General features: G+C 33.9%; 1 protein-coding gene across 6 annotated transcripts in view; it reads left to right on the top strand.

Annotated features, from left to right (window-relative positions):
- Klc (kinesin light chain) overlaps positions 1-24,382 on the top strand; it is a 146,634-nt gene that overhangs the window by 93,315 nt on the left and 28,937 nt on the right. For 5 of the 6 annotated variants that reach the window (XM_089092014.1, XM_089092013.1, XM_089092012.1 and 2 more), the window contains exon 9: positions 205-336. In XM_089092014.1, coding sequence (XP_088948140.1) covers positions 205-336 — 132 coding nt within the window. Of the gene's footprint in view, positions 1-204; positions 337-11,895; positions 12,366-24,382 lie in introns of those variants that run through there. The other variant, XM_089092015.1, reaches the window with a different exon arrangement.

Genomic DNA, 24,382 nt, shown 5'->3' with positions numbered 1-24,382 from the left:
TTGCATCATGTTTGTATACAGTATTGTTATGATTAGATATTTTAATTTAGTCGCTATTATAATATTAGTTTATTGTCTTGTATATTACTTGCCCTATGGTTTAGGCCTAGACAATAAGATGAATATATTAGCGCCATCTTCCAATTTTAGAATTCCGAATAACATTATGAGCCTAACACAACTGAATGTACATTTTTTTTATAGGGACTTGATGCCGTGAAGCAAGCCAAAGCAGCCGGAATTCTTGAAGCTGCTGATAGACGTCGTCGTGTAAGCAGGGACGCTCGAAGGGGGTCACAAGAGTCTTTAGATTCCTCTGGTCAAGACCCCGATGAGGTAAGGCTTTATACCCAGTTTCCAGTCAACCTGTAAACGGAAGCTTGACCTAACAGTTTAGCCACCTGGATACATGTAGAATTTCGATGGGGCTTTGAGTAACAGCAAATCGAACGTAAAGTAAAAATAGGTTTTTTGTATTTATAAATTGTTTATTAGTATTTGTGAGTTACATTCATATATGTATTGTTAGTAGTACGCTAATATATATTGTCGGTATTTAATTCTTAAATTTAATTTTTAATAGACATTCGAAAGAGTCCTTTTTTTAAGAATCTTGTAAGAATATCATAGGAAATTTTCCTTTCAAGGAGATATATCACCTGGATTCAAGATTGTGACGTCGTTTGGTCATTGTCGCTGGGTTCAAGAATCTTGAAGGCAGAAAAAATCTGCCTTCTTCTATCAGAACTTAACTCAGAGAGCGAAGTTTCGGGTAGAGTTGCGCAAGGGGGGAGCATGGAGAGGAGGAGCGTTTATCTCTTATTCTTAGGTACCTTAGTGCTTGTCATGAGTTGATAGTAAAATTGGTATATGTGATACATATTGTAGGTAAATTAGGAAGTAATTTTCAAGGTTAAAGAACGCATTGATAATAAAAGGGGATAATGGGGGGGGGGGGTTATAGTAAAATAAGCAAAACTTTTGGATAATCGCGTAATCTAAAAAAAAAATTGTGTAATTTGGACATGTTGTTCATAGAACCCACATTATTATTCTCGTTACCACTGATAAGTTCAGGTTCTTCAGTGTAGGTCTAGAAAAGAAGTTTTGTCATATACTAGATTCAAGTTACTATCAGTGCAACTTTGACGACGACATAGTTCTTACTACTCGTTTCACAGAAGATACGCAAAGGAACATTAGGCAGCTAGCTTCAGAAGCTTCCCAAACAGGCCTGTAGATTAATGTGAGGAAGACCAAGGCAATTTCAAAAGGTTTTACCACTTTGCTAGTTGGAGTTCTTAAGCTTGGGGAATCGGAAATCGAAGAAGTCAGCGAGTTCATGTATCTATGAAGTACACTAATTCGAAAGAAGAGGTGCAACTAGAGATCACCCTTTGAATTGCACATGCGTGTGCAGCATTCTCTCAATGAAATAGTATCTAGAGATCTAGCAAGTATTCTGTTAAGTTGAATCTGCATCTGTGCAACAGAAACGTAATCTCCATATTCAACTATGGATGCAAATCCCGGGCAAAGAATATTTGCGATATGTTGGACTGATAAGATTACCCAACAACAGGATCAGGTTTCTCACAAAGCAACCTCAAATTAGCCAGAAAGTTCGACTTAGAAGATGGCGACCCTGGGGGGACATGCCTAATGAGACAAGGGCGATTTCCCTATTGCGTTTGGTGCTGAAATCCTCTGGAAGAGTGGTAGACAACAAATCGCCATTGCTCGTTCTCTTGAAGATGAAGCAAGAATAATACGATCATCCCTCAATGAGCTGTGGTCTCTGGCTCAGGATCGTCTGACGTGGAGTTCCACCATTGCTGCCCTGTACGCCACTAGGCTTTGAAGAACCTATGTCTAAGCAAGTTACTATCAACTAAGGTGGACATTGTCACGCTCAATGAATATGTTTTAATGTTGATGAATTATATCTTGAGAATGCTAGCTAATTTGATAATATATTTCGTTTGGTGAGTAAACTATCAAAGAATGAATCTACACTTTTACTTGTGGCCATGAAGTTCTAGGATATTGCCCTACTGGCATTCATAAGAACATCCTTGTAAATAAAGACTTGTCTAAAGAATTCGCCTTGAAAACTCACAATGATGAACCTATGATTAATTGTTTATTTCTATGCCCTCATAAGAATCATTATGGGTACATTATTCAGGAATGATGATCATTTTCGAAACATCACTTTTTGAACATTAAACTAGAGTGTAAAAACGAGGGTTGTAAAATTTAAGAGAGTTTTGGATCAAACATAATTGTCAAGAAACTAAGTAAAGAACGACCCCAGTAAAAAGTAACCGAAAAAGACCATTAAAGATTAACTTAGGGTCCCAAATAATAACAAACCAATGGTAGTTTTTGTTTATTTTATCTATTGGTTAAAATTTTCAGGATACGTATCGTAGACAGTGCAGGGGTGCTGCCTAAGTAAAGAGCAAAGTGGCTGTCATGCATTATTTGTTTGGTTGTTGTCTCTGATCATGTGTGCTGATTGTTTGTACGGTGTTTAAAATGGTAAAAAAAAAAAAAAAAAAAAAAAAAAAAAAAAACAATCGCCACTGTAGAAAATATACAATTTTTCTGGTCTACTTTTACGAATACTTAGGTAATTAGGAATAAGACTGGTGGTATATTCTAGTCGTTTCCATTTCAAAGGTTTTTCTTTATTTTCTTGAACGTCAACCGATTATCTAATACCAATCATTTGTTTAGATTTCAGACCCAAAGGACTTGACCGATTTATAATTGCCAACCCTGAATATATTAAACACCATATACATTTAAAAATAAGGAAGTAGCTGGGAGAAATTTTGGAGTGGTTTAAACCCCCCCCCCCTCCATTTTCTGCCTTGAAATAAGTAGATTTACATATTAATATGTTGTTTTTAATTATTTAAGAGTTATCAAAAAACGAAGCGTTTATTCTTGATGTGCTAATAAAATGCCATAATTTATTCAAAAAGATTTTGTTAAATAGGTGACTTTCGAAATATATTCTAAAAAAAAAACTAAATAAACAGTTAAATTTCATTTCATGCATGTTATAGCTTTGGATAGGGGGCTCTAACTGCCTCCCTTTTCTTTTCAACCAACAAACCATTCGTAAAAGTTGGACGAAGGACTGTTAAACAGTGCGTATAGTCTGCCATCTTAGTTAAGTAAATTATAGATGACATTCAATGTATCTTACTCGTTTGTGTATTAGGTCCAATAATTTTTATTAATAAGAAAAACCTTCACTTTAATTTTGCTCACTTCTGCTTAAGTTTGTTTATATAATTATGAGTAATTTATGTATGGGACGTCTTTTCACTTCCAGATGGAATTAACATTTATGAGATATTAGTGTTATATATTTTTTTGTGCCAATTTTTTATTTTCTGTTAACGATGGTCATTACTAATCAACTTAGACTGAAATTAACCCTTACGCGCATACTAAGAGCATGTCTGATTTTAATCCACTCTTTTTTCTTAATATTTCAGTGTTTTTTTTTTTTTGTTTTTTTTTTAGTTCTACGGCAGATCAGCTGGGTGGGGGGGGGGGGGGGTCTCAATAGTCAAGTGGGTAGAGCCAAGGAAAAAACAGATGCAAATATGTACGAATCGAGTTTGCAAGGTAAATGCCTGAACTACAGTTCTAATAAACTACCACTGTATACTTTTAATTTTTGCCAGACCAGTGTATATTTTCGAGTGAAATTTTCTAAGATATTTTGGATAGCTTTCCAGTAGAATTTGAGAACAATAAAAACACAGCCAGGTGGATTTGATTTACTGTTGCTTCTTCTTCTTCTACTTAATGGATGTCCCAAAAATAATTTTATTAAGACCTTGTGGTTTCGATTGTTTGCATAGGCCTGATTTTATTCTATTCTTTTATTTTCTCTCTGTATTCCAGTGTTGTTGTTTTTTTCTATTTTAAGTGATTCTGCAGATTAGCTTTTTGAAAGAATGAATTGCGGATGGAGGATTGATGGCTAAGTGGGTGTAGCTGAGAGAAAAAAGAAGCAAATTTGGCTGTCTAAAGTTTCGAAACTATCTGATTCAACTGTAAAGCCTAATTGACAAAACCTCTGGGGATAGGACAAAGGAACAAAAATTTAAGCTACCGCTTCTGATTTTAATTGTACCAGACCAGTAAACATTTCCGAGTGAAATTTTTTAAGATATTTTAGGTAACATTCCATTAGAATTTGGGAAACGATAAAAACACAGCCAGGTGGATTTGGTTTGCTGTTGCTTCGTCATCTCAATGTATGCCCCAAGAATGATTTTATTAGTCTTGAGAGATTTGTTTGTTTGTATAGGGGTTAATTTTATTTATTGTTTGTCTCAGTTTTCCAATGTTCTTTTCTACTAAAGTAGAATGGATTAGTGGGCTCAACATTCTAGTAGGTAGAGAAAACCCAGATATATAAGAAAGGGTTGGATCCAGGATTTTTTTTAGGGGGGGGGGGGCATAATAGGCTGCTTTGATAAACTTGCGAACAAAGATATACCCGCAATTTAAAGGGACCCTCGACAATTATGTGTCGTAGGTAGATTGTGGAAATGGTCACAAAGTTAATCTAAAATCTGGTGAGGGTTAAAGTTCTATTAAATCTATCGAGATTAAAAGGATATAAGAATATTGATATAAAAAATAGTAAGTTATAAAAACCACCCAGCCATAAAAAAAACTGTTCACCATCTATAAATAATAAATATGATATTTAATAGTTTCTGTATAATTTATTGTCTTTGCGCTTTTGACCACTATAGCGAGTGAGTTAAGCTTTTTATTGAAGAAAAAAACAAAAAAACGAAAAATTGTCTTGAACCATCTTTTGGGGTCATACACTCTTTGTGACAGTTTGTATAGATCAAACCATTTAGCATGACGCCTAACTTGTGGCATCGCTTAGTAACTACGATAGTAATGAATAGGAAGTGAGGATAAAGATACAACTTGTATATTTGTAAAAGATATATTAAACATTAAATACTGGTTCTTTTAGGTGTGTGACAAGAAAAACAGAAGAGATAGAAATGCATAGAAGACATTTAAAACGAGGGTTTTAAGTATAGGCAATAAAGCATTAACTAATCACTGTTTCGCGTTTTAATAAAATAGCGTTTTATAAAACGGTTTTATAAAACGTTTTATAAACGTTTTAACGAGGGTTAACGTTAAACGAGGGTTTTAAGTATAGGTAATAAAGCATTAACTAATCACTGTTTAGCGTTTTAATAAAATAGCGTTTTATAAAACGGTTTTATAGAACGTTTCATAAACGTTTTAAAAAAAATAGCGTTTTAATAAACAGTGTCAACTTTGACGAAATCTCAAAAATTTACTAATTACAATTTTACTTTTCATAATAACATTGCGTATCTTTCCACTTTTTAAAGTTCGATATATTTGGCTTAAATTACAGAACTCACAATTTTATAATAAAAAGTCGATTTTTCTACTTCCACTCCCGCCATATCTATTTACTGTACGGTGGATGTCTGCCTCATTATTTTGGTGAACGTTTATAATGGTTAGTCCTGTCAGTCTAGAGTTCTGTTAGTTTAGAGCCTTTCGTTAGCATTTCCTCTTCTATTCATCTGAAAATATGCGAATAAAGACCAAAATCGTGAGGTGAATATGAACTCTAATAAAGATGCATCAAACTAAATATATGAGTCGAAATACTCCTTAAAAGCAAATAATTATGTGTTTGTTATTTTGTATTTGATAGCTATAGATTGGTGATTGAAATTCTCAGGGTTTCAAGCTGTGGTGAAGTTCTTATTATTTTTTTTTTTGTATTTTCAGATTTTCAGATATTCAATTCAAGCTTTTAAATCTCGATATGTCTGTTGTGCACAAAAATAAAATTTGAAATTTGACTCAGACTTACCATTAATTAAGAGAATTGTTGTGTAAAAATTTTGATTTATTAACAACTAATAGTGGAAATACGATTGCACGGTCTGTATTAAAATAAGTATAAAAATCCTCAGCGGTATATATATTAGTTTATACAATTTTATGGACAAATATTTGCAACCCCTATACATGAACTATAAACATGAAAACATGACTTTTCATGACTATAAAAAAACGTGACTATAAAAAATGACTGTAAAAAATTTTATAGTCATGAAAACATGACTATAAAAAAACATGACTATATTTTGTGACTGGTTGGTATTGAGAAGCTGAGAAATTCTGAAGTAATATTGTAGTTACATTCCGTTAAATGTTTGAAAAAAAAAATCGCTGCCATTCCACTGATTCAAACTGAGAATTCGAGAGTCATCTATACCAGCTACATAAAAAAAAAAAAAAAATTAAAAACGTAATTATTTACATTCTTTTATAAACAATTGTTCGAAAATCTATTTTTCTTAAATGATTACTCCAACCTTTGAAGGAGTATTTTGACTCATATACTTAGTTTTAAGTACATACTAATACGAACCTTTACTAAAGTGCTGAAGAGTTTGGCCTTTATTTTAATGTTTTAGGATGAACAGAGGAGGTGATATGTCATATAATGCAGAGCTTTAATTAGATGAAAATAGACAGTAAAGTTGCCACCGTTTGCTCACCAAAATCCAAAACTTAAATTAATATTTTTTACACTTTCATACATTTACTATCTGTTACACGTATCTCCTAAAAAACAACAATGTTGTACAAACCACCCCGCACCGCAAAATAAGCAAACCCAAAAAACCAAAACAGACACAAATGTTTGACAGTAAAAAGAAGTTTAAATATTTTGTTTTTCAATCCCATTGTCACATCAAAATCCTGATATATCATTTCAATAGCCTGAAGAAGTTATGGTTTTAAATTTCTCCTCCTTTTTTTGACGAAATGAAGACTTTCACCTCCCAGTTGACTTTTATGGTAAAATGGACAGATTCCCTCGATAAACCTAAATTTAATTAAATACTTTTTGGCGGTATGTGTCATTAATAAAATCTAACAGACACCGCACAAAGTAACTTAAACCTTGTTTAAAACTTGTTTGCAAAAAGAAACAGTCTTAATAATTAAAAACTTCTTAAAAACTCAACTTTTAAAAACCAATAATAAAAAAAACCTTCGTTCCCAAACCGAGCCAGAGCAAGCGGTCCCAACCACAAATCCGTCACTACGTCAGGGGGGGGAGACGCCTACCGTGCTCCCTGGATCCACCACTGGTATAGGGTCTCGGAATCAAATAACTGAAATTCAATCCCTAAGTGACACAAGTTTAGGCCATCACTTTTGATCTAATCTTGCAAGACGAGTAAATATTTTCGAGATAAATCTTCTAGAACACGTAACATCACTTTCCAGTAGGATTTGCGAACTATAAAAACGCATCCATGTGGTTTTGATCAACTGTTGCTTCTTCTTCTTCCCCGTAATAGGTGCTCCAAGAATGATTTTATTTCAACCTTATGAGTTTTACTTTACATAACTTTCAAAGTTAAGTGACTGAAAGGGAATGTCTCATTTTTTATTATAGTTCTTTGAGCCCAGTAAAAATTTGCGAGAGCAATTTTGCTCTTCCTCCATATAATTTGAGAGCAATGTAAATACACTGCCAGGTGAATTTGGTTTACTGCTTCTTCTTCTTGGTGTGCGACGAAAAAACAATTTTATTTGACCTTGTGAGTTTTGCCTCATATTGGATCCCGAAGCTAAACTACTGAAACGTAATCCCTAACTTGACTAAAATTGAAAATAATTAACTGTACTTTTTGGTTTAAGTTTTCTGAATTTGAATTTTAGTTAGCCTTTTCTTCATTATAGCTCTTTCGGTGGAAACCAGCCAAAATAAGCAGATTTTCATTCACATTATTTGAATTTTTCTAAAAAAAAAACACACAAAAAAAACGTCAAATGCGCCTGATTTTTATTTTGAGCATTATAAACACCAAGGGATGGGGGAACTTCCAGAAAAGGTCAAAGGTGAAAAGGTCAAAGGTGAAAAGGTCAAAGGTCAAAAGTCAAAGATGCGGGTGACTACCTGGAAGAGCCATAAAGAACAACCTGCTACAGCCCAGCTGAGCCTTCTTCATTGAAAAGAGTCTTAAACAACCAATATTGAAAAAGTCTAGTTCTATCCATAAAAAGTTTACATATAAGAATTACAATATATTGAAAATCACCCGAACGAGAATTCAAAAGAGTAACTATCTATTTTGTTTTAACTTCAGCTGAAACTGTTTTCACTAGCAGGATTAATCTAATAGAAAATTAGTTTTTTATTTTTGGATCCTGTCATATAAGGCACAAAATTCTCAAGCACCGTTCGAGATCTCAATTAAATTAAAATTAAATTCGATTAAAGCCTTCAGTAACCGATAAGATGTCATATTAAAGAAAAGGACACAAAAAGATTCTTTCCCCTGTCCTGAAACCACAAGTATGTTTGTTCCTTAATTTGTATGTAACTATGAAAGTAAACTTTTGTTCAAGTTAGGGGTCAGATTAGTACTGATACTTCTACTTATAACTACTCACTGCCATGGGCGCCCATAAGCTGAATTCCAGGGGGGGGCAAACCTTGTCTAATTGGTATTTTTAATGCTATATAATAGCAATCTCAAATAAAAAATATAAAAATAAGGCAGCATCATTCAGCCCCTGCCCCCCCATATGGGTGTTCATGCTCACTGCTGCACCAAGACGCCTAAATCTACACAGCTGCGCACGCTGCTCCCCATTCCAGTCTATTCAATTCCTCCCTCTTTGCCCTCTCCTAAGAAGTTCCAATTTCGTTAAATCCTTTCTTAAGTCCTCTTCCTACTATATTCGAGGACGACCTGCATTTCATTAGACCCTAGATGTTTGGCCGAAAAGAACGACCTTTGGCCATTCTTCATCGGCAGAATGTGTCCTAGAAATCCCAACCTTTCTCTGGTTATTGCCCTAGAAAGCGGAATAGAACCACATTTTTCGCACAGCTTAGTGTTTGAAATACGGTCAAACAGACGGATACCCAAGAAAGATCCGTAAACAAATCTTCTAGAAAACATCTAATAAATCCTCCTTTGAAGTGCCCATACTTCAGAACCATCTTTGATCACTGTCATCACTGTAGCTTCCAATATTCTAATATTGGTTCGCAGACTTATCTTCTTATTCTTCCAAACTTTTTTCAACTCTGAAAGAACACCCTGGGCCTTAGCTAGTCTGCTTTTGACATTCTCACTGTATCCACCATCTTTACTAATAATACTACCCGGGGAATAAAATGATCACCCATCTCGGTACCCATTATCATCTCTATTAGTAACAATAATTATCTCGGAATTGAATTTTGGATTGGCTGGCATTGTAAACCATTTGCCTATCAAGAGGAAGCAACAGGGAGAGGAGGTAGGAGGTAGGTTTTGTTTTCTTTGTTGTATAAGGAAAGTAAATGCTTTAATAGTTCTTCAGTTGCTGCTGAAATGTTTTTTGCAGTGCACAATGTTTTGAATATTTCAAAATATGGAATCTGCTCCACTTGTATAATGAACCATCCAATTTTGCATCTTTTGGGAAAGTGGGCATTCCAAAATTGATTATCAGTAGCTATTTAAAGTTACTAGACAAGGTAAATGATGCGTTTTGAAAGGAGGAAGATTGTAAAGGAGGCATTTAGTGGTTTTTAATTTTTACAGTAGCAAATATCTGAATTCATTATAGGCCAAACATATATAACGCCACAATAGGCCGCAGTTTTCTTGTTTTATCAGGATGAGCCTTCGTACCATCTTGGGGGCAAAGAAGCCAAATAGTCATTCTATTTTTTTTTTTTTTTTTTTTTTTTTTTTGCAGAGGGAATAAAGTGGGATAAAGATTTTATGCTTGTACTTTTTTTTTTAGGTGTTAGCAAGATATATTTCACTTTTAGCGATTTATTTCAATATTGTCATCAACAGAACATGTCTGAATTTTGTTCACCGAAAACCATGTACACATAACGTAAATCTTTTACCATTACATACCTAATAATTATATCCATCACGTATTGCACAACAAATGTTACTAGTAGGCTAGTCCAAGTCATTTTAAGTTGGATACGTCCTGCTTTACTTCTCTAGTAAAAAATAGTTAGCCTAAGGCGCTAGTAATGTTGCAGCCTTCACATTCTTTTCGAACCTCAGGGTATTTGGAGGTGGGGGGATGAAATACGCTAAGTTGGTAACTAGAAACCAGTATCTGTATTTGTGTTGTAGACGTCTTTGATTCTTGTTATTGCAATTGAAGGGGTGCTATTTTTGTCTTTTATATTTCAATATTGTTGTCAACATTAAGTGTCTGAATTTCATTAGGCTAGTTGAACAAAGAATGATGTTTCCAGTATGATCAGCAGTCTTAGACTACTGTTCAAATAATTGTTTAACCTTCACATACCTAAGAGCACAACCATAATTTGCGCTGCATAATTTGCATAATTTGCGCATAATTTGGTGAAATGAAGCAAGGTGGTAATTAAAACTGAGTTATAATAGGCTGGTGTATTGGACAGAGATGTTTGACACCCTCTATCTTATTCAGCCTTGTAAAAATAGTTTTTATTTCAGTTTCCCTTTGCGACGAAAGTTGCAAATATGACGTACTTATCTGCAAATAGGCATTTGAAAACTCACAGCAGCAACACAATAAATCTTTTTGTATTTCATATTAGATGTTTCGCAAATGGCGGTTTCGCAACCTCACGCATTGCTAAAATTCGAATCGTTGAAGGATTTTAAATCTATATTATTGAAATACCAAAGCGGATTCATCTCTCAGCATCCTGCGTCTATTACCTTTTTGGCAGAAAGATAGGCATGTTATCCCTTGTTTGGAACGAATCATCCAGTAGTTTCTAAATTGGTATGATTGAAGGAAAATTGTGGTCGCGGACCGTCCGATAACCACTCTTGCTATTTGAGGTACAGAAAGTTGGACCCAAGGGCGAAGTGGCGAAAGCTGATGAGGGAAGCACAGGGAGGTTTTTAAACAATATTGCTAAAGTCGTGACAATTAGAGTAGTCTTTGCAAGACCATATCTAGAGAAGTAAGTTTTTAATCCCCTGAAACGTAAAGGTTTATCTTAACTGTTTTACCCTAAGGGTATTTAACGGTTTAACGAGACCTTAAGGCGGCTTTTTATCCCCAGAATCAAGATGCTGTATATGACCCTCACTAATTGTGTTAGTTTGTTATCTTTTTAATAAACTCGTCATAAATTTGTCCAATTTAAGCTAATATTCAACTAATTTTTTTTTTCTTTTCGTGATTTTTATGGAAAACTCTTCCTGCTTACTGAAGTTGCTATAATTTTTAATGTATAGTAATGTACATTACTGTACATAACACCGATACTGTATTAAACTCTTAAGCAGGATCTCCCTCTACTACATTTGCGTCAAAGAGTGTGGGTAACTTATAAGATCTGGAACTGCCGCTAGTGTTAATCATTAACGCCATCTAGCATTTAATGACCCTTGGCATTTTTTCAGTGTAATAATGAGAATAATTAATTTAATCATTGTAATTGGGAAAATTAGGGTAGTAATAAGTGACTCATCTCCGTTCCTGACAGAAAAATGGTTACAGAGCTTGAAAATATGCGAAGTGTCGCCAAAACTCTAGATGGGGTTGATATTTTTTTTTGTTTGCAATAGCGCCAGTTCCCACTCTTATAAGTTCCCTGCACTCTTATATGTGCGTTTCAATGCTCTTGATTATTTGAAAATTTAGATTTGGATGTATTTAGTATACTGATATGTTTGTTTGAATTCCACCGCTTTTCTTTTCTATGCTTTTTTGTTTTCCTGCTTTTTGCTTTGCATTTCTGCTTCTTTTATTATTATTTTTTGTTTTGATTTTATTTCGGTTTTTATTGCTTTTTAGACCTGGTCTAACCGGAGTCAAGCCACGCCGCCTAGTTTGAGGACAAAGTTCTTTTCAGCCTTGGGCCTTCAACCCCCTACTTAAAACGAAGAACTATGGTGTTCCATTATTACAACGTTTCTTTAAACACGCTTTAGTATTATGAAGTAGTGACACTATCAAATTGTTGAGTGGAATTGTAGCGGACCAAATTTTCTAGAAGGGATAAACAGTATCTTGGTGCCTTACAAATTGCGTAGCCTATTTAACGGGACTTTTATGCTAGGCCTTTATCATGTTTTCTCTAGTGCTGGAAGATGTAAAAAATATTATTGCCCTAAAAAAAAGTAATGATGTGCCAAGCCGTTTTTTGTTTGATAAGTATGACTTATTCTGTTGTTCTTTGTTTCTATGTTATTCATGACAACATTTTCCCGTTTTGTCATATCCATAATGCTTTTAGGGGGGTACAGACAATGCCGTACCCAGGATTTTTTTTCGGATAGGGGTTTTACTCATATTTTTTTCCGGGGGGGGGGGGTTACACAAAAAAAACTCAAGAAACGCATACAAAATTTGTTTATGTCCATTTTTGTTGCGTTTTTACGAGTCAAACATATTTCGGGGGGGGGGGTGACAACATTTTCCCGTTTTGTCATATCCATAATTAGGGGGGTACAGACAAGGCCGTACCCAGGATTTTTTTTCGGATGGGGGTTTTACTCAGATTTTTTTCCGGGGGGGGGGGGTTACACAAAAAAACTCAAGAAACGCATACAAAATTTGTTTATATCCATTTTTGTTACGTTTTTACGAGTCAAACAAATATTTCGGGGGGGGGTGGGTTGATCCCCCCCCCCGAAATATTTGACTAGGCCAAGATAAATGCCTTTCCAAAAACTTACCAACAAGTATGTGTCCAATAAGAGAGTCATGCATACTTTTGCCATTTACCTATGTCCCCAGCCATTTAAACATTTTGGTTCTCAATTACTTGGACAATCCGTCTTGGTTTTTGTCTGTCTACAATTAGCCATGTCTTGATGTAACCTATGCAACCTACTGCAAAATGCTTGAAAACTTCAATTCCAAAAAGTCCAACTTGACAAACTTCAAACTCAGAAAAGCCCAACTAGGGCCAAGATAAATGCTGATCAAAAATTGTTAGATAGGCAATCGGTTTAGAACTATCGAAAGGCTATAGTAACAAGCTCTTAGTTTCAAATCGTGTAACATGAAGGTACCAATTCATGTCGATTGTGTCGCCAATAATTTTACCCGGTTTGTGTCGAAATGCTATTTAACAAAAATTCTGAAATAGCCTTTTAGTTAAAGACGTTTGTCTGTTTGTCTGTTTTATCATTAATATTTGTACATCAACCAATTAGCAAAACGAAGAATATAAAAGTTTGTCGTACAAACTAGTTCTTTTTTAATTTTGTGACAGTAAGAAAATTTTATTTTTTGGCTAAATTCACTGTCAAAACAATATGGCTCAGAAAGGCTTTGCACGGTGCTGGAACATGAATTTGTATTCACTGATCATTTCAAAACTAAACGCTTTTGACAGGGGACAGGAAGGTGCGCGGGGGAGGGGCTGTTCGCATGAGTCTGCCTGTAAATCTCGGGTTTTCTCAGATTCGTACCATAATATCCTATGATAGGTCTGTTTTTACTGTTTAAAAATAGTTCTTACTTTATTTGAACGTTCTATTTTAAATAAATCTTTTAAAATCCCCCTTCTCTCGAATTTAATAAAAAGTGATGCTTTTGTCCGCGGTTGAGGGTGTCTCTCCCGCTTACTCAGAAATTTTACTTTGTTGGAACTTTAACTTTTATTCTGTGTTCGATTTATTCAAGATAAATAAATAAAAAAAGAAAGTGAAAAAATTGCTCAAAATTTAGTTTCTTATTTGTATAAAAGTATTTAAATTGAGAAGAATTAAAATTACAAATTTTATTAAGCTCACAAGAATAGCTTATGTGCCTTACATTCAGAGACGTACTCAGAATGAAACCTCACCCCTTCTTAAATCCTAAATTCTCCTGAAATTTTCAGCGCTTCTTGTAATTTATTTCATTATTATTGTCTCTTCCTTCACTCGGAACTGCGTACGTTTGTGCTTTTATTTCTTTTTAAATTTTTCCTGAATTTTTCAGCACTTTTTATAGTTTTTTCTATTATTATTGTCTCTTTCTTCACTTCTCTTCCAGCACTTCTTATAATTTTTATTTATTATTATCATTGTCTCTTCCTTTCATCCGGAACTGCGTACGTTTGTGCTTCGATTTCTTTTTTAATTTTCCTGAATTTTCAGCACTTCTTATAATTTTTTTCTATTAGCGTATTTTTCTGCTTCTGTTTCTTTTTCTGAGACCAGTGTGCCGTTTCGTTGTTTTACACTTTATTTAAAACTTTTCTTCTGAATATTCAAACGGATAAATTTGCATACCCTAGCTGCTTTTCTTTCTATATTTTGACGTTTCACACTACCCGCTTAAGGTTAAGGCAAGGAGTAAGGGTAGTCATGTTAGCTTTAAAGCTTCAGTAAGGCGCTTTGTGAAGGGTATTTTATGACATTTTCTCACTTCTCTTTCGCTTAGTGTTTCTATGTAATATACTGCACCATGAACACATAATAAAATAGATTGGAGATCTTGAAGTTGCGTACCTTGATGGATAAAATGGGTTAGATGACAGCTTTAACCTGCTTATTGACGTTGACGTGTCAATAACCCCGATAAGTGGTAACCGCGCTATATGGGATTTATGGGGGTTTGCCTTCTCTATATCGATTCTTGGCCTGGATTGTCGGATCGTCCGAAGATTACCGGTAACTTATAAGAGTGAGAAGTGGTGTTGGCACAAAAAAAAGTAATCAACGCCATCTAACATTTGGTGGCACTTGGCATTTCAGTATAAGACTATGAATAATTAATTTAATTAATGTAATTGGTAAATTAAGGGTAGTAATAAGTGCCTAATCTAAGTTCCTGACAGAAAAACGATTGCAAAGCTTGAAAAATGCCAAGTGTCGCCAAATGCAATATGGCACTGATCGTTTTTTGTGTCAGTTTCCACTCTTAAAAGTTATCCATACTCTTAGCGATCATCTGTGGCAATAAAAATACTTTCGAGTTAGTATGCTGTTTGAAATCCAAAATTCAACAGAGTGATAGTCAATGGAATTTTGGCAAAGTGTTCGAAGTTAAAAGTTGATTTCGCATGAATGATTTTCTTAGTATTGATTCCCCCAGAAAACTATCGGTTAGTAAATATTCCTTTTATTTATTATTTTATTCAAAAATCTATATATTATTTCATTCGAAAATCCAGATTAGAATCTGATAATAGTATAACCAATGAAAGTCAGATCCAGACAATCAACTTGTGAATTAAAATTAACCTTTGAGATTCTTATTGTCGATCGTACAATTTGATCTTCATTCAGAATTTCTTAAGCCCAGTTTAGTTAGTGTTTTATAGACAAATGCCAAATAGATTATCCAATGGGAAATTAAGTTTTGTGATTATTTCTTGAATAAACAGTTTTGTTGTACATTTGGCCTCAATTAGGGGGAATGTGCTCCCTAGATGTTTAGGGTAGGTGTGGCGGGTCGGCCCCCTCCACTTGATGTTAAAAATGCTCAATTTTGTATTTTCATTGAAAAATGCCTTTTTTTCATTGAAGGAATTGAAAAAATAACAAAATTGCCCTCACCCCCCATAATTTAAAAATAAATAAATATCGTCCCCCACCCTAATTTTCATGAATTGATGGCAAGTTGTCGTCTTATCGTTAGCTGATCTGCTTTTGTTTTTTGCCCATAAAATCTCAATAACCATGTCTTTAGGCGTTGCAAAACAGCCTGTTGTTAAACATTGGATCTTTTTATTCTTTTGGATCTTTTGTTGGATTTTTATCTGCGTTCGAAAGTGGATTACGTTATTCTCGTCCAATAACAAAAAGTTGGCTAAGATTCTACTAAAACACTGATTATTGGTTACTAATAATTATTAGTGACTAAAACATTACTAATAATACAATAATACACTCTATGAATTACATATAAATACTTAAAATCATACCCAGCATATTACTCACTGACTGACATGTAACTAAGCCAGCCGAAAAGCCTGTGTGACAGGCATAAAAAATTGGAGTGTATATTGTTTTATGAACAAGATGGAAAACTTTTTGCCCCCTTCCCCCAACAAAAAATATTAAGTCCCCCCTTCTTCCAAAAATGATATCTTAGAAGTGTAAAGGTCTATAATTGGGTCTCTTCAGAAGAGGCGTGCTAGGCCAAAAGGAACACTTTTTTAGATTGCTAATTTTATGCTTATTTTCATGGTTCGATTGACGTTTTTGATAGTTGATCTCCTTCCCTCCTCTAATGGTCCCATATTGTCTTAGGTTATGTAGGAAAAGTAACAAAATAATTGATGAAAACTAATTCAAAGTAGCTTTACAGGATCAATACAATATGTTACTATTACGCCGTCTGCTAGCTTCTTCCAAATCCTTGGAAATTTCATACAAGGCCTCCATTTATCATCCCTTGAATTCCTTCTTTAATGCCTTCCACCCTTCCCGAATAATCGTTTCGTTTTCATATGGTCCATCACTTGGAAACTTACTATATAAACTCTTCACTCTTTTACTAAGCTTAAAGCGTAAATAAAAGGAAATATGATGATTGGTACTTCCTGCATATTATAAAGCAAAAATTCCATAATTTTTTTGTAAAGTTCTCTGTATAGCCTAAGGATATATAAGACCATTAGAGGGGGTGGGGGGTTGGATTGTTAAAAACACAAACCAAACCATGATAATTAGCAATCTAAATATGTATCTCCTTTTGTTCTAGAATGCCTCCTTCTCCCTCATTTATATATACCGATTACATAACCAATTGTGATTGGTTAGGCGTTAGAGACGTTTGTTGCTTTATAATAATAAGACATTATAAAACGTTTACTGATAACTTAGATCTCCAATCTATCTTGCTATGTTTCTTTTTACGGCCTTGCTTCTCCATAAAAACCAAAGATGCGTCAATTTGCAAAGCACTTTGTTTGTTTTCAACATTCCCCTTCGCCAGGGAAATTCTCTCATGTGCCTCCAGCCCAGTTTGTCAGTTTTTCCTTTTCAGGGTTTGTGCTTTTCTTCTTCCTGTTTTATTGTGCTCTTTATCTTATTTTTCTTAGCTGAATTAAAAAAAAAAAAACTTATCACTTTAGGGTCTAATCAACTCCTGAGATCTATCAAAAGATCCTAAAAATTTTAACTAATTAAAAGGGATTTAGCTATACCTACTTATCTTAGGAACACTATGTTTTGATTTTGTTTAATATATGTTTTTAATATAGGTTTCTCTGCAATACTTAACTTTCTAATTTTAGTACAACGAAGGCTAAATTGTTACCTCTTTTATGTTTTCACTTTTTCAATTTTGAAATTATTATTCTTCATAATTGCTTGGTTAACAAAACATAAAGGACGGCTTTGTTCCAGATTTGTCAGAAAATATTAGATTTGATACCTTTTCTTTTCCTATTTGGAGAACTCATTTCTTCCACTGGTAAACTTATGCGCAAAATATTCCGTTTGAATTTGGAGAATTTGTTTCTTTGACTGGTACAATTATACACAAAATGGATGAAAGCTCATTAGATGTCAGAGGTTAAACAAAGGTGGATCTAGGGTAAAATCTTGGGGAGGGGGGGTTGTGACCAGGGTGCCAATAATTTACCAAATTGACAAATTTATTTAAAAAAAAGAATAAAAAACTGAAAAAAAACGGGATAAGGGCATCAGAAAAATTCATGGGGAGACCTTGGGTCCTCCCCGACCCTCTGGCTCCGCCAGTGAGGTTGAATACAAATCTTTTGCAAATTTGAAAGTAGCGTTTAGCTTTTTACAATATTATTAAGAACGATGAGAAGTACCTTGGACCTCAATTAATTAATCTAGCGAGTCCCACTAGTTAACGAAAAATATCAACATCAATTCACTGGGAAACAGAAGGACTACTTAAAAAAAATCTTTTGACTCAAGAAATTTTCGTTTTGTTCCTTTGGCTAAAATTTAAAACAGGGGAGAACCATATTAGAAGGAATTTAGATTTTTGTACTTTTTAATGGCTAAAAAGTTTACCCAGAACAATCAATCAGGTTCTAAAATGGCGGGGTTATTTGGATTCCCTTTCTGACTTTAGCTTAAGGAATAATGTTTTTGGCTGATATGAAAAGACGCCACTGGCGTAGCTCTATGAAATTATACCATGCTGATCTACACGAGACTAGGAAAGTAATGTCTCTTTTTGCTCTTTGATCAATGCCTTCATCTCGAAATTGCCGACTGAAATGAGAACTTGTGGAATAGGCTATTGTCTAATTATAAACCTAAGAGCGTATTAAATTCTTTAATTGTGTTAATGGCTTCTAAATTAAGCATTTTACTTGTATTTATTATATTTCTTTCGTTGTATTTTATTTTGTTGATTAGTTTCTATAGTTTGAATTTATTTAGCTTGCTTTTATCTTTTTCCGGGAGTTTCTTTTCTATGCGTGTTGTTTTTTGACTCTTTGGAAATGTATTTTAATTTATTATACGCTAGTTATTACTATTTTGTGTATTTTTTTTTTTTGTCTTTTTTTTAGGTTTATCTTCTATTTAAATAAGAGGGGAATGATATTTTTTGGATGGAACAAAGATTAAGCCCCAAATAACAAAACAAAAACTACCCTAAATAACAATAACCTAAATAAGAAATTTCTATAGCTGAGTATCAGTGGACAAATATTAAATCCTATAAGATATGAGTTGGTGTAAAACGAAATATAAAGCGTACTTTTTGTGAACATACATAAGAAAAAAGGCCATAAATAGGCACCCTGTAGGACAGCTAAATTAGCCCTAGAAAAGATTAAAAACCTATTAACAACATGTCCTTCAAGTGATGTATCTAAAAGATGAATTGCGATCGAATAAAAATAACCAGAACATGGGTATAAAACATGGGTCGGGGTAGAAACATTCAAAACCCGGTAAATGTTTAGTGGTTGGCCTCTTCTCAAGTAAGCATGCTAATAAAGTAAGAGTAGAATCAATTAATTCCTTACTTTATACCTTTTCCAAAGTATGGCTGCTTTTATTATAATGTGCCCCCTCTCCCCCCCCCCCTATGGTTTTGTGTATAGCCCTAATAATATTTTCCGTATTTGTTTAGAATCTCGTTATGACGTCATTCTTCTTTGTTAAAACGGATTTATGTGTTGTCGACTGGATAGCTTTCAATATGGAAAGCTACTATTCCGTATTATTGTACTTTTTTGCAATAGACGACGTGGGATGCGATGTGCATGGAATGGATTTCTTTAGGGAAAATCTTCCTTGGGGAGGAAAATTTCTCGGGGATGAATTTTCCAGGGTAAACTTTACACTGGGTGGATTTAACAGAATTACTATTATATTATTATTATATTATATAATACTAAATTATTGTAGAATTACTATAATATTCTCTTTGCGAAATTTTTCAAGTCGATATGTTCCGGGGGAATTATCTGAAGGCTTTTTTCCGCGTGTTTTCCGGGAAACGTTTCCGGAAATTCCGGGAAATGATTTCGACGGAAGGGGCAGCTGTTGAAATAAAACAATAAATTTGTGAATATAAATATTAATTGAAACAATTTTAAAACAGTAGATAATGAATAGATTCTGATGAATAGGAACATGCTGCATATTATAATATAAAAATTTCATTGTTTTGTGTTTCCTGCTAGTTTTCATTTATTCGCAGGGCTATATCTAGGACCATCAGGGAGGGCGGGGTGCATTGTTAGAAAAGTGATCTGGATGTTTAGAAAGAGCTCGAAATAAGGAATTTAATGGGAATACTTTTATTATATTGCATTTTTCCTTCCGAAGAGGCCATCCGCTAAATATTTGCCCAAAGTACTTTTTTTTAAGGGGGGGGGGGGCTTAACTTGGCAAAAAATGTCCCTAAATAAAATACAAAATAACCCCTGACGAAAGATTAGTACCTAAACAGTGAACGGCTGAAGGTGCCCAATTTCAAGGAAACGAATCATAATATGAAAAATATAAAATATGTGTATCTTCAACGGAATATTGCAGCCCGAAGGTGTATGCACACTCATGCTGGGTTCACTTTTATGCTAGAATACCCAGGCTATTTTTTTCTCAAAACACTCAGCTTTTCTTACAATATTTTATATTTCAAGAATTTTCTGGTTTGGGAACAACAGATATGCACCTTCTTTAATTTTTTCTTCACTCTGTTTAAAAAAACATGTCTTAAATAGAAAAAGCCCACTTGTATCTATCGGTTTCACGAAGCTCTTTATAAGCCCAAGTTTTACGTGTGAACCTGACGTTTTATGTGTTACGTGTTACAAGTTTTACGTGCTACCTGAGAATATTCTTTTCTTCTTTAGCCCAAGTTTTATGGTAAAAATATACTATCAAGCTGCACTAATGGAGGAGTTAGAGAAAAAAAAATAGTTCCTGGAGTAACAGATTCCTTTTTTGACCATTGTTTCTCAACATAACGATTTTTTTCGGCCTTTGCTGTCCTACTCACAAATGAAACAAACTGTTCTTTGCAAATCTTATCAGTAATTCTTTAATTAGAGAAATAAACTTGAAATCTTTGCAAGTTTTCAATTTCTGTTCGTTATATTGAAATGTTCCCAAGTAAAATATAACAGCTTCGTAATTCAAGAGCTTCATTGACTGTTTCATGTTAGAAGCTTCATCTAATTGTACACAGCAGGTTCAGTTCATGAAAATTTAGGGGGGGACGGCAAGGAGTTTCGTATTATGTAGAGACAAAAAACTAACTATTTCTGGATGTCCAGGGATAGTATCTCTTTAATTGTGAGTCCTAGAATTGTGCCACATTTTAGTCACATATCCAAGTGTTGAAACTTTGTTGAGATAATGTATTTTCCTCGTTAGATGAGAAAGCTTCTTAAAATTTAGGATATAATATTGCGTTTTCGACTGCTTTCGGCATATCTGACAGACAGGATCATAAATTTCTATGGCGCAGGGGGTACCTACCCCTTAAACACCTCAGTTTGCGCCCTCTTAGACCCCAGTTTGCTTCCTCCCTCCCAGCTGAAATTTATTCTATTCAAAAATCTTGTGAAAGCTAAGATAAGCCTTGCATAATCCAAGCATCCACAAAAACGCGTCAGTTTTCTTTAGCATATCTTTGCCTTTATGTTATTATATGGCTCATTTTTCAGTTTTTAATGTCGTTTTCACTTGATTTGGGAGAATTGGATCCAACTTTGACCCCCCCCCCCCTCCGCGATTTTGACGGAATTACGCCACTGCTGACAGATTTGAATTATATGATTGTTCTGATTTCTTCACTATGAGGAATTGGTTTTTCAGAAGCTGAAAAACCAAACAATGCATCCTTTTATTCTTTGTTTGAATTGTCATATGCTTTGATTAAACAATACGATATTGATTACGTATTGATTGATTATATAAAACAATACGATATTGATTACGTATTGATTATATAAAACAATACTATATTGATTGCGTTTTGATTACATACAACAATACGTTATTGATTACAAATAATGTGATACGTATTGATTAAGCAATACGATATCGTACCAGAACAAATTTATAGTCAGTAAAACAACAATAACAATTGGTTGAGCTGTTTGTCGGTTCTTTCCGAATCACAGCTGAGACATAGATTTAGATCTTTTTGGCTATGAAACATCTACAAAAATATGGATTTTGTATTTTTTGCCGGAAGAAAGATCAAGAATGCGATTTTTTTTTTCTTTTTTTAGGGGTGATTATCAACCCATGGTCCTAGAATATGGGGGAAGGGATTCTTCGAATGGAAATCTGAAGTTCTAGTGCCTTCTTTAGGGGACAAAAAGATTGGAGGGCAAAAGGAAAATATTGCAGTGTCTTTTTTTCCATTATTTTTCTTCTTTGTGTCTTTAGATGACATGGCTGCTCTAGCAAACACATAGCAAATAATGTTTAAGTTTGAATGATATGGGGATTTCCAAACGGATTAAACGTTATTACGGATTACGTTATTACGTTATTAATGGATTTGTGTCATAGTGATATATTGGTGTTTAGTTGCGAATATTCTGTTAGTTTTTACAAAAGAAAAAATTTTGCTCAAGGTTTAAATTTATAGATTTTAGCTTCGTAGCACTCGATTAACTTACAGATTCGCTTAGCTGCAAATGAGATCATAGTATAGAAGTATACAATTATCGGAGTAAAGCTCTTAGGACTATGAACAAGGCCATATCCGGGATTTCTATTGGGGGGTGGAGGGATTTACAAAAAAAAACTGGAAAACGCGTCAAAATATTTTTATATAATTTTTTTTTACGTTTTTACGAGTCGGGGACAACATCGCGGGGAGGGGGGGGGTAAACCCCTTCCCTAGGTACGGCCTTGACTATGAATAAGATGGACTTTAAAATTTTTTGGAATTTCAGCCTCACATCTGCATTATTTTTTCGATGGGGAAAATGTTCTAAATAGCTAAACACACAAGAAAGTAAGCGTACAAGGATGAAAAACTCTATACATAAGAAAAGGAGTGAAAAATAAACAAAAACAAAGAAATTTGCTATTCGAAAATAATATAGATGTTTTGCAGAAGATCTGAAAAGCTCCCTATAATGATGCCACAATGTACTTTACACTCTTCTCCAAAGATGGGGAGCTGGCTTCCCCTTGTGAGATTTGGAGGAGAATATAAAGGTATTCTTTTTAAAAAAAATGAGAAACGGCGATGACTATAAAATTTTTGGAATGCCAGATTAAATCAAACTTCATTTATGTCTCATATTCGTCCAACCCTGCTTGGGAATATATTTTCAATTAATTTTATAAATATTTACACCAATCTTTATTCTTTAAGTCGTGTTAAACAAAGAAAAGTGAGAATTAGAGGGCTGTTCATAACTGAATAGCTGAAACATGAAAGAGATAAGGAAGCTGAAAAATGGGAACTGTTCATGACTAAACAGTTCCTTATTCGTATCACTTTTCATACCAATTTTTTTATACCACTTTTCATACCAATACATACCATTTCATACCATTTCATACCACTTTTCATACCAATACCAATTTAGCTGAAATAGTGATGATGCACCTGTGTGACAAAATGAATGGCGTCTTCATATATGAGATTCTAACAAAATTAAATGATATTCAAACCAAACATCTTAAGCTTGCGGTCTAAGAATTTATCTAGGTGTGGACATTCTAAGAACAAATTTACACTTTTGTTCCAAAAAGAAAATTTCGTAACAAAATAAAGACAAAAAATATACTAAGACAAACAAATATACTGAGTATTAAGCAATTTTATAGATGTCAACTTGAGTTTATTTTGCTGTGCTCATGCAAATGTACCCCATTCTCAAATAGATCAGATAATGCCAAAAATCGTAAATGTTTTAAGGAAACAACGAAAATTTTGACAATTTATGTTCATCTGACGATTGGTATGTTCACATCACAAGCACCAATGTATCTGCTTTATTAATTATTTCTATTGTGTTTGCGTTTTATTAAATTTATTAATCTGACTTCAAAAAATTTCAAATGGCAAATATACAATGTGTTTTGAGCTATTTATCTGTTATATACACTAACATTATAATTCTCATGCGTTTAAATGTTAAATATTTAAATTCGTTAAACGCAAACAACTAAATCAGAAAACCACCCCTACCCAGAAAAAATTTGTAGCTACACCCATGGTGGGTACTCATCTTCAGCTTTCTGGGAGTCTCAAATTTTTGTCTTATAGATTATTGTAATTATAGTTTTACACAAACATTCTATTCTAAGAAAACTATTTCTATGGGTCCCAATTCGCTCTAGCCTTTCACCAAAGAACGTTGAATTCGTTTTGTATCAGATTATCTTCTGATTTAAACAACTGATTGTGGTACTTTTTTTGCTTGTGAGAGTTGCTAACTTTTCTTTCGGTTATTGCCTACGTCTACCAAAATATTAAAAAGAATTGTATATTAGACTGTTTAAATATTAAAGTCATTAAAGAAACAATCCCGAATAATTAAATAATTACTTAATGAACTAAGACTACAAGCGATTGTCAGATATTCCAAACCATTCATCTCAGACTGAATAATAAAAACAACAAACCTGGCTTGATAGAATAATTTTGGATACCTACTATGGCGTCATATTAAAATTCACAAAATTATCAAATAGGTAGGCTATCTGCGAAATTTGTCGTATTTCTTTGGTTTTTTTCCAAGTACTGTTGATTGCTCAGGGCTGTGACAGATAAGTTTGGTTTTGTGACCTATTTTTAACCCATTTTAATTTTTTTTTAATATGTTCAATATCGTAAATCGCTTAGACTTTTAGAGACGTTCAGAAAACCCATTTTTTACACGCTCTGCTAAATGCTAGTCTAAAGCTAAATTGCAAAC

This window comes from Artemia sp. Qi Xiang Cuo, chromosome 7 (assembly GCF_049724085.1).
Source record: "Artemia sp. Qi Xiang Cuo chromosome 7, ASM4972408v1, whole genome shotgun sequence".
NCBI classification, from domain to species: Eukaryota; Metazoa; Arthropoda; class Branchiopoda; order Anostraca; family Artemiidae; genus Artemia; species Artemia sp. Qi Xiang Cuo.
Note: the sequence above shows the minus strand (reverse complement) of the source record. Positions and strands in the feature narration are given on the sequence as shown.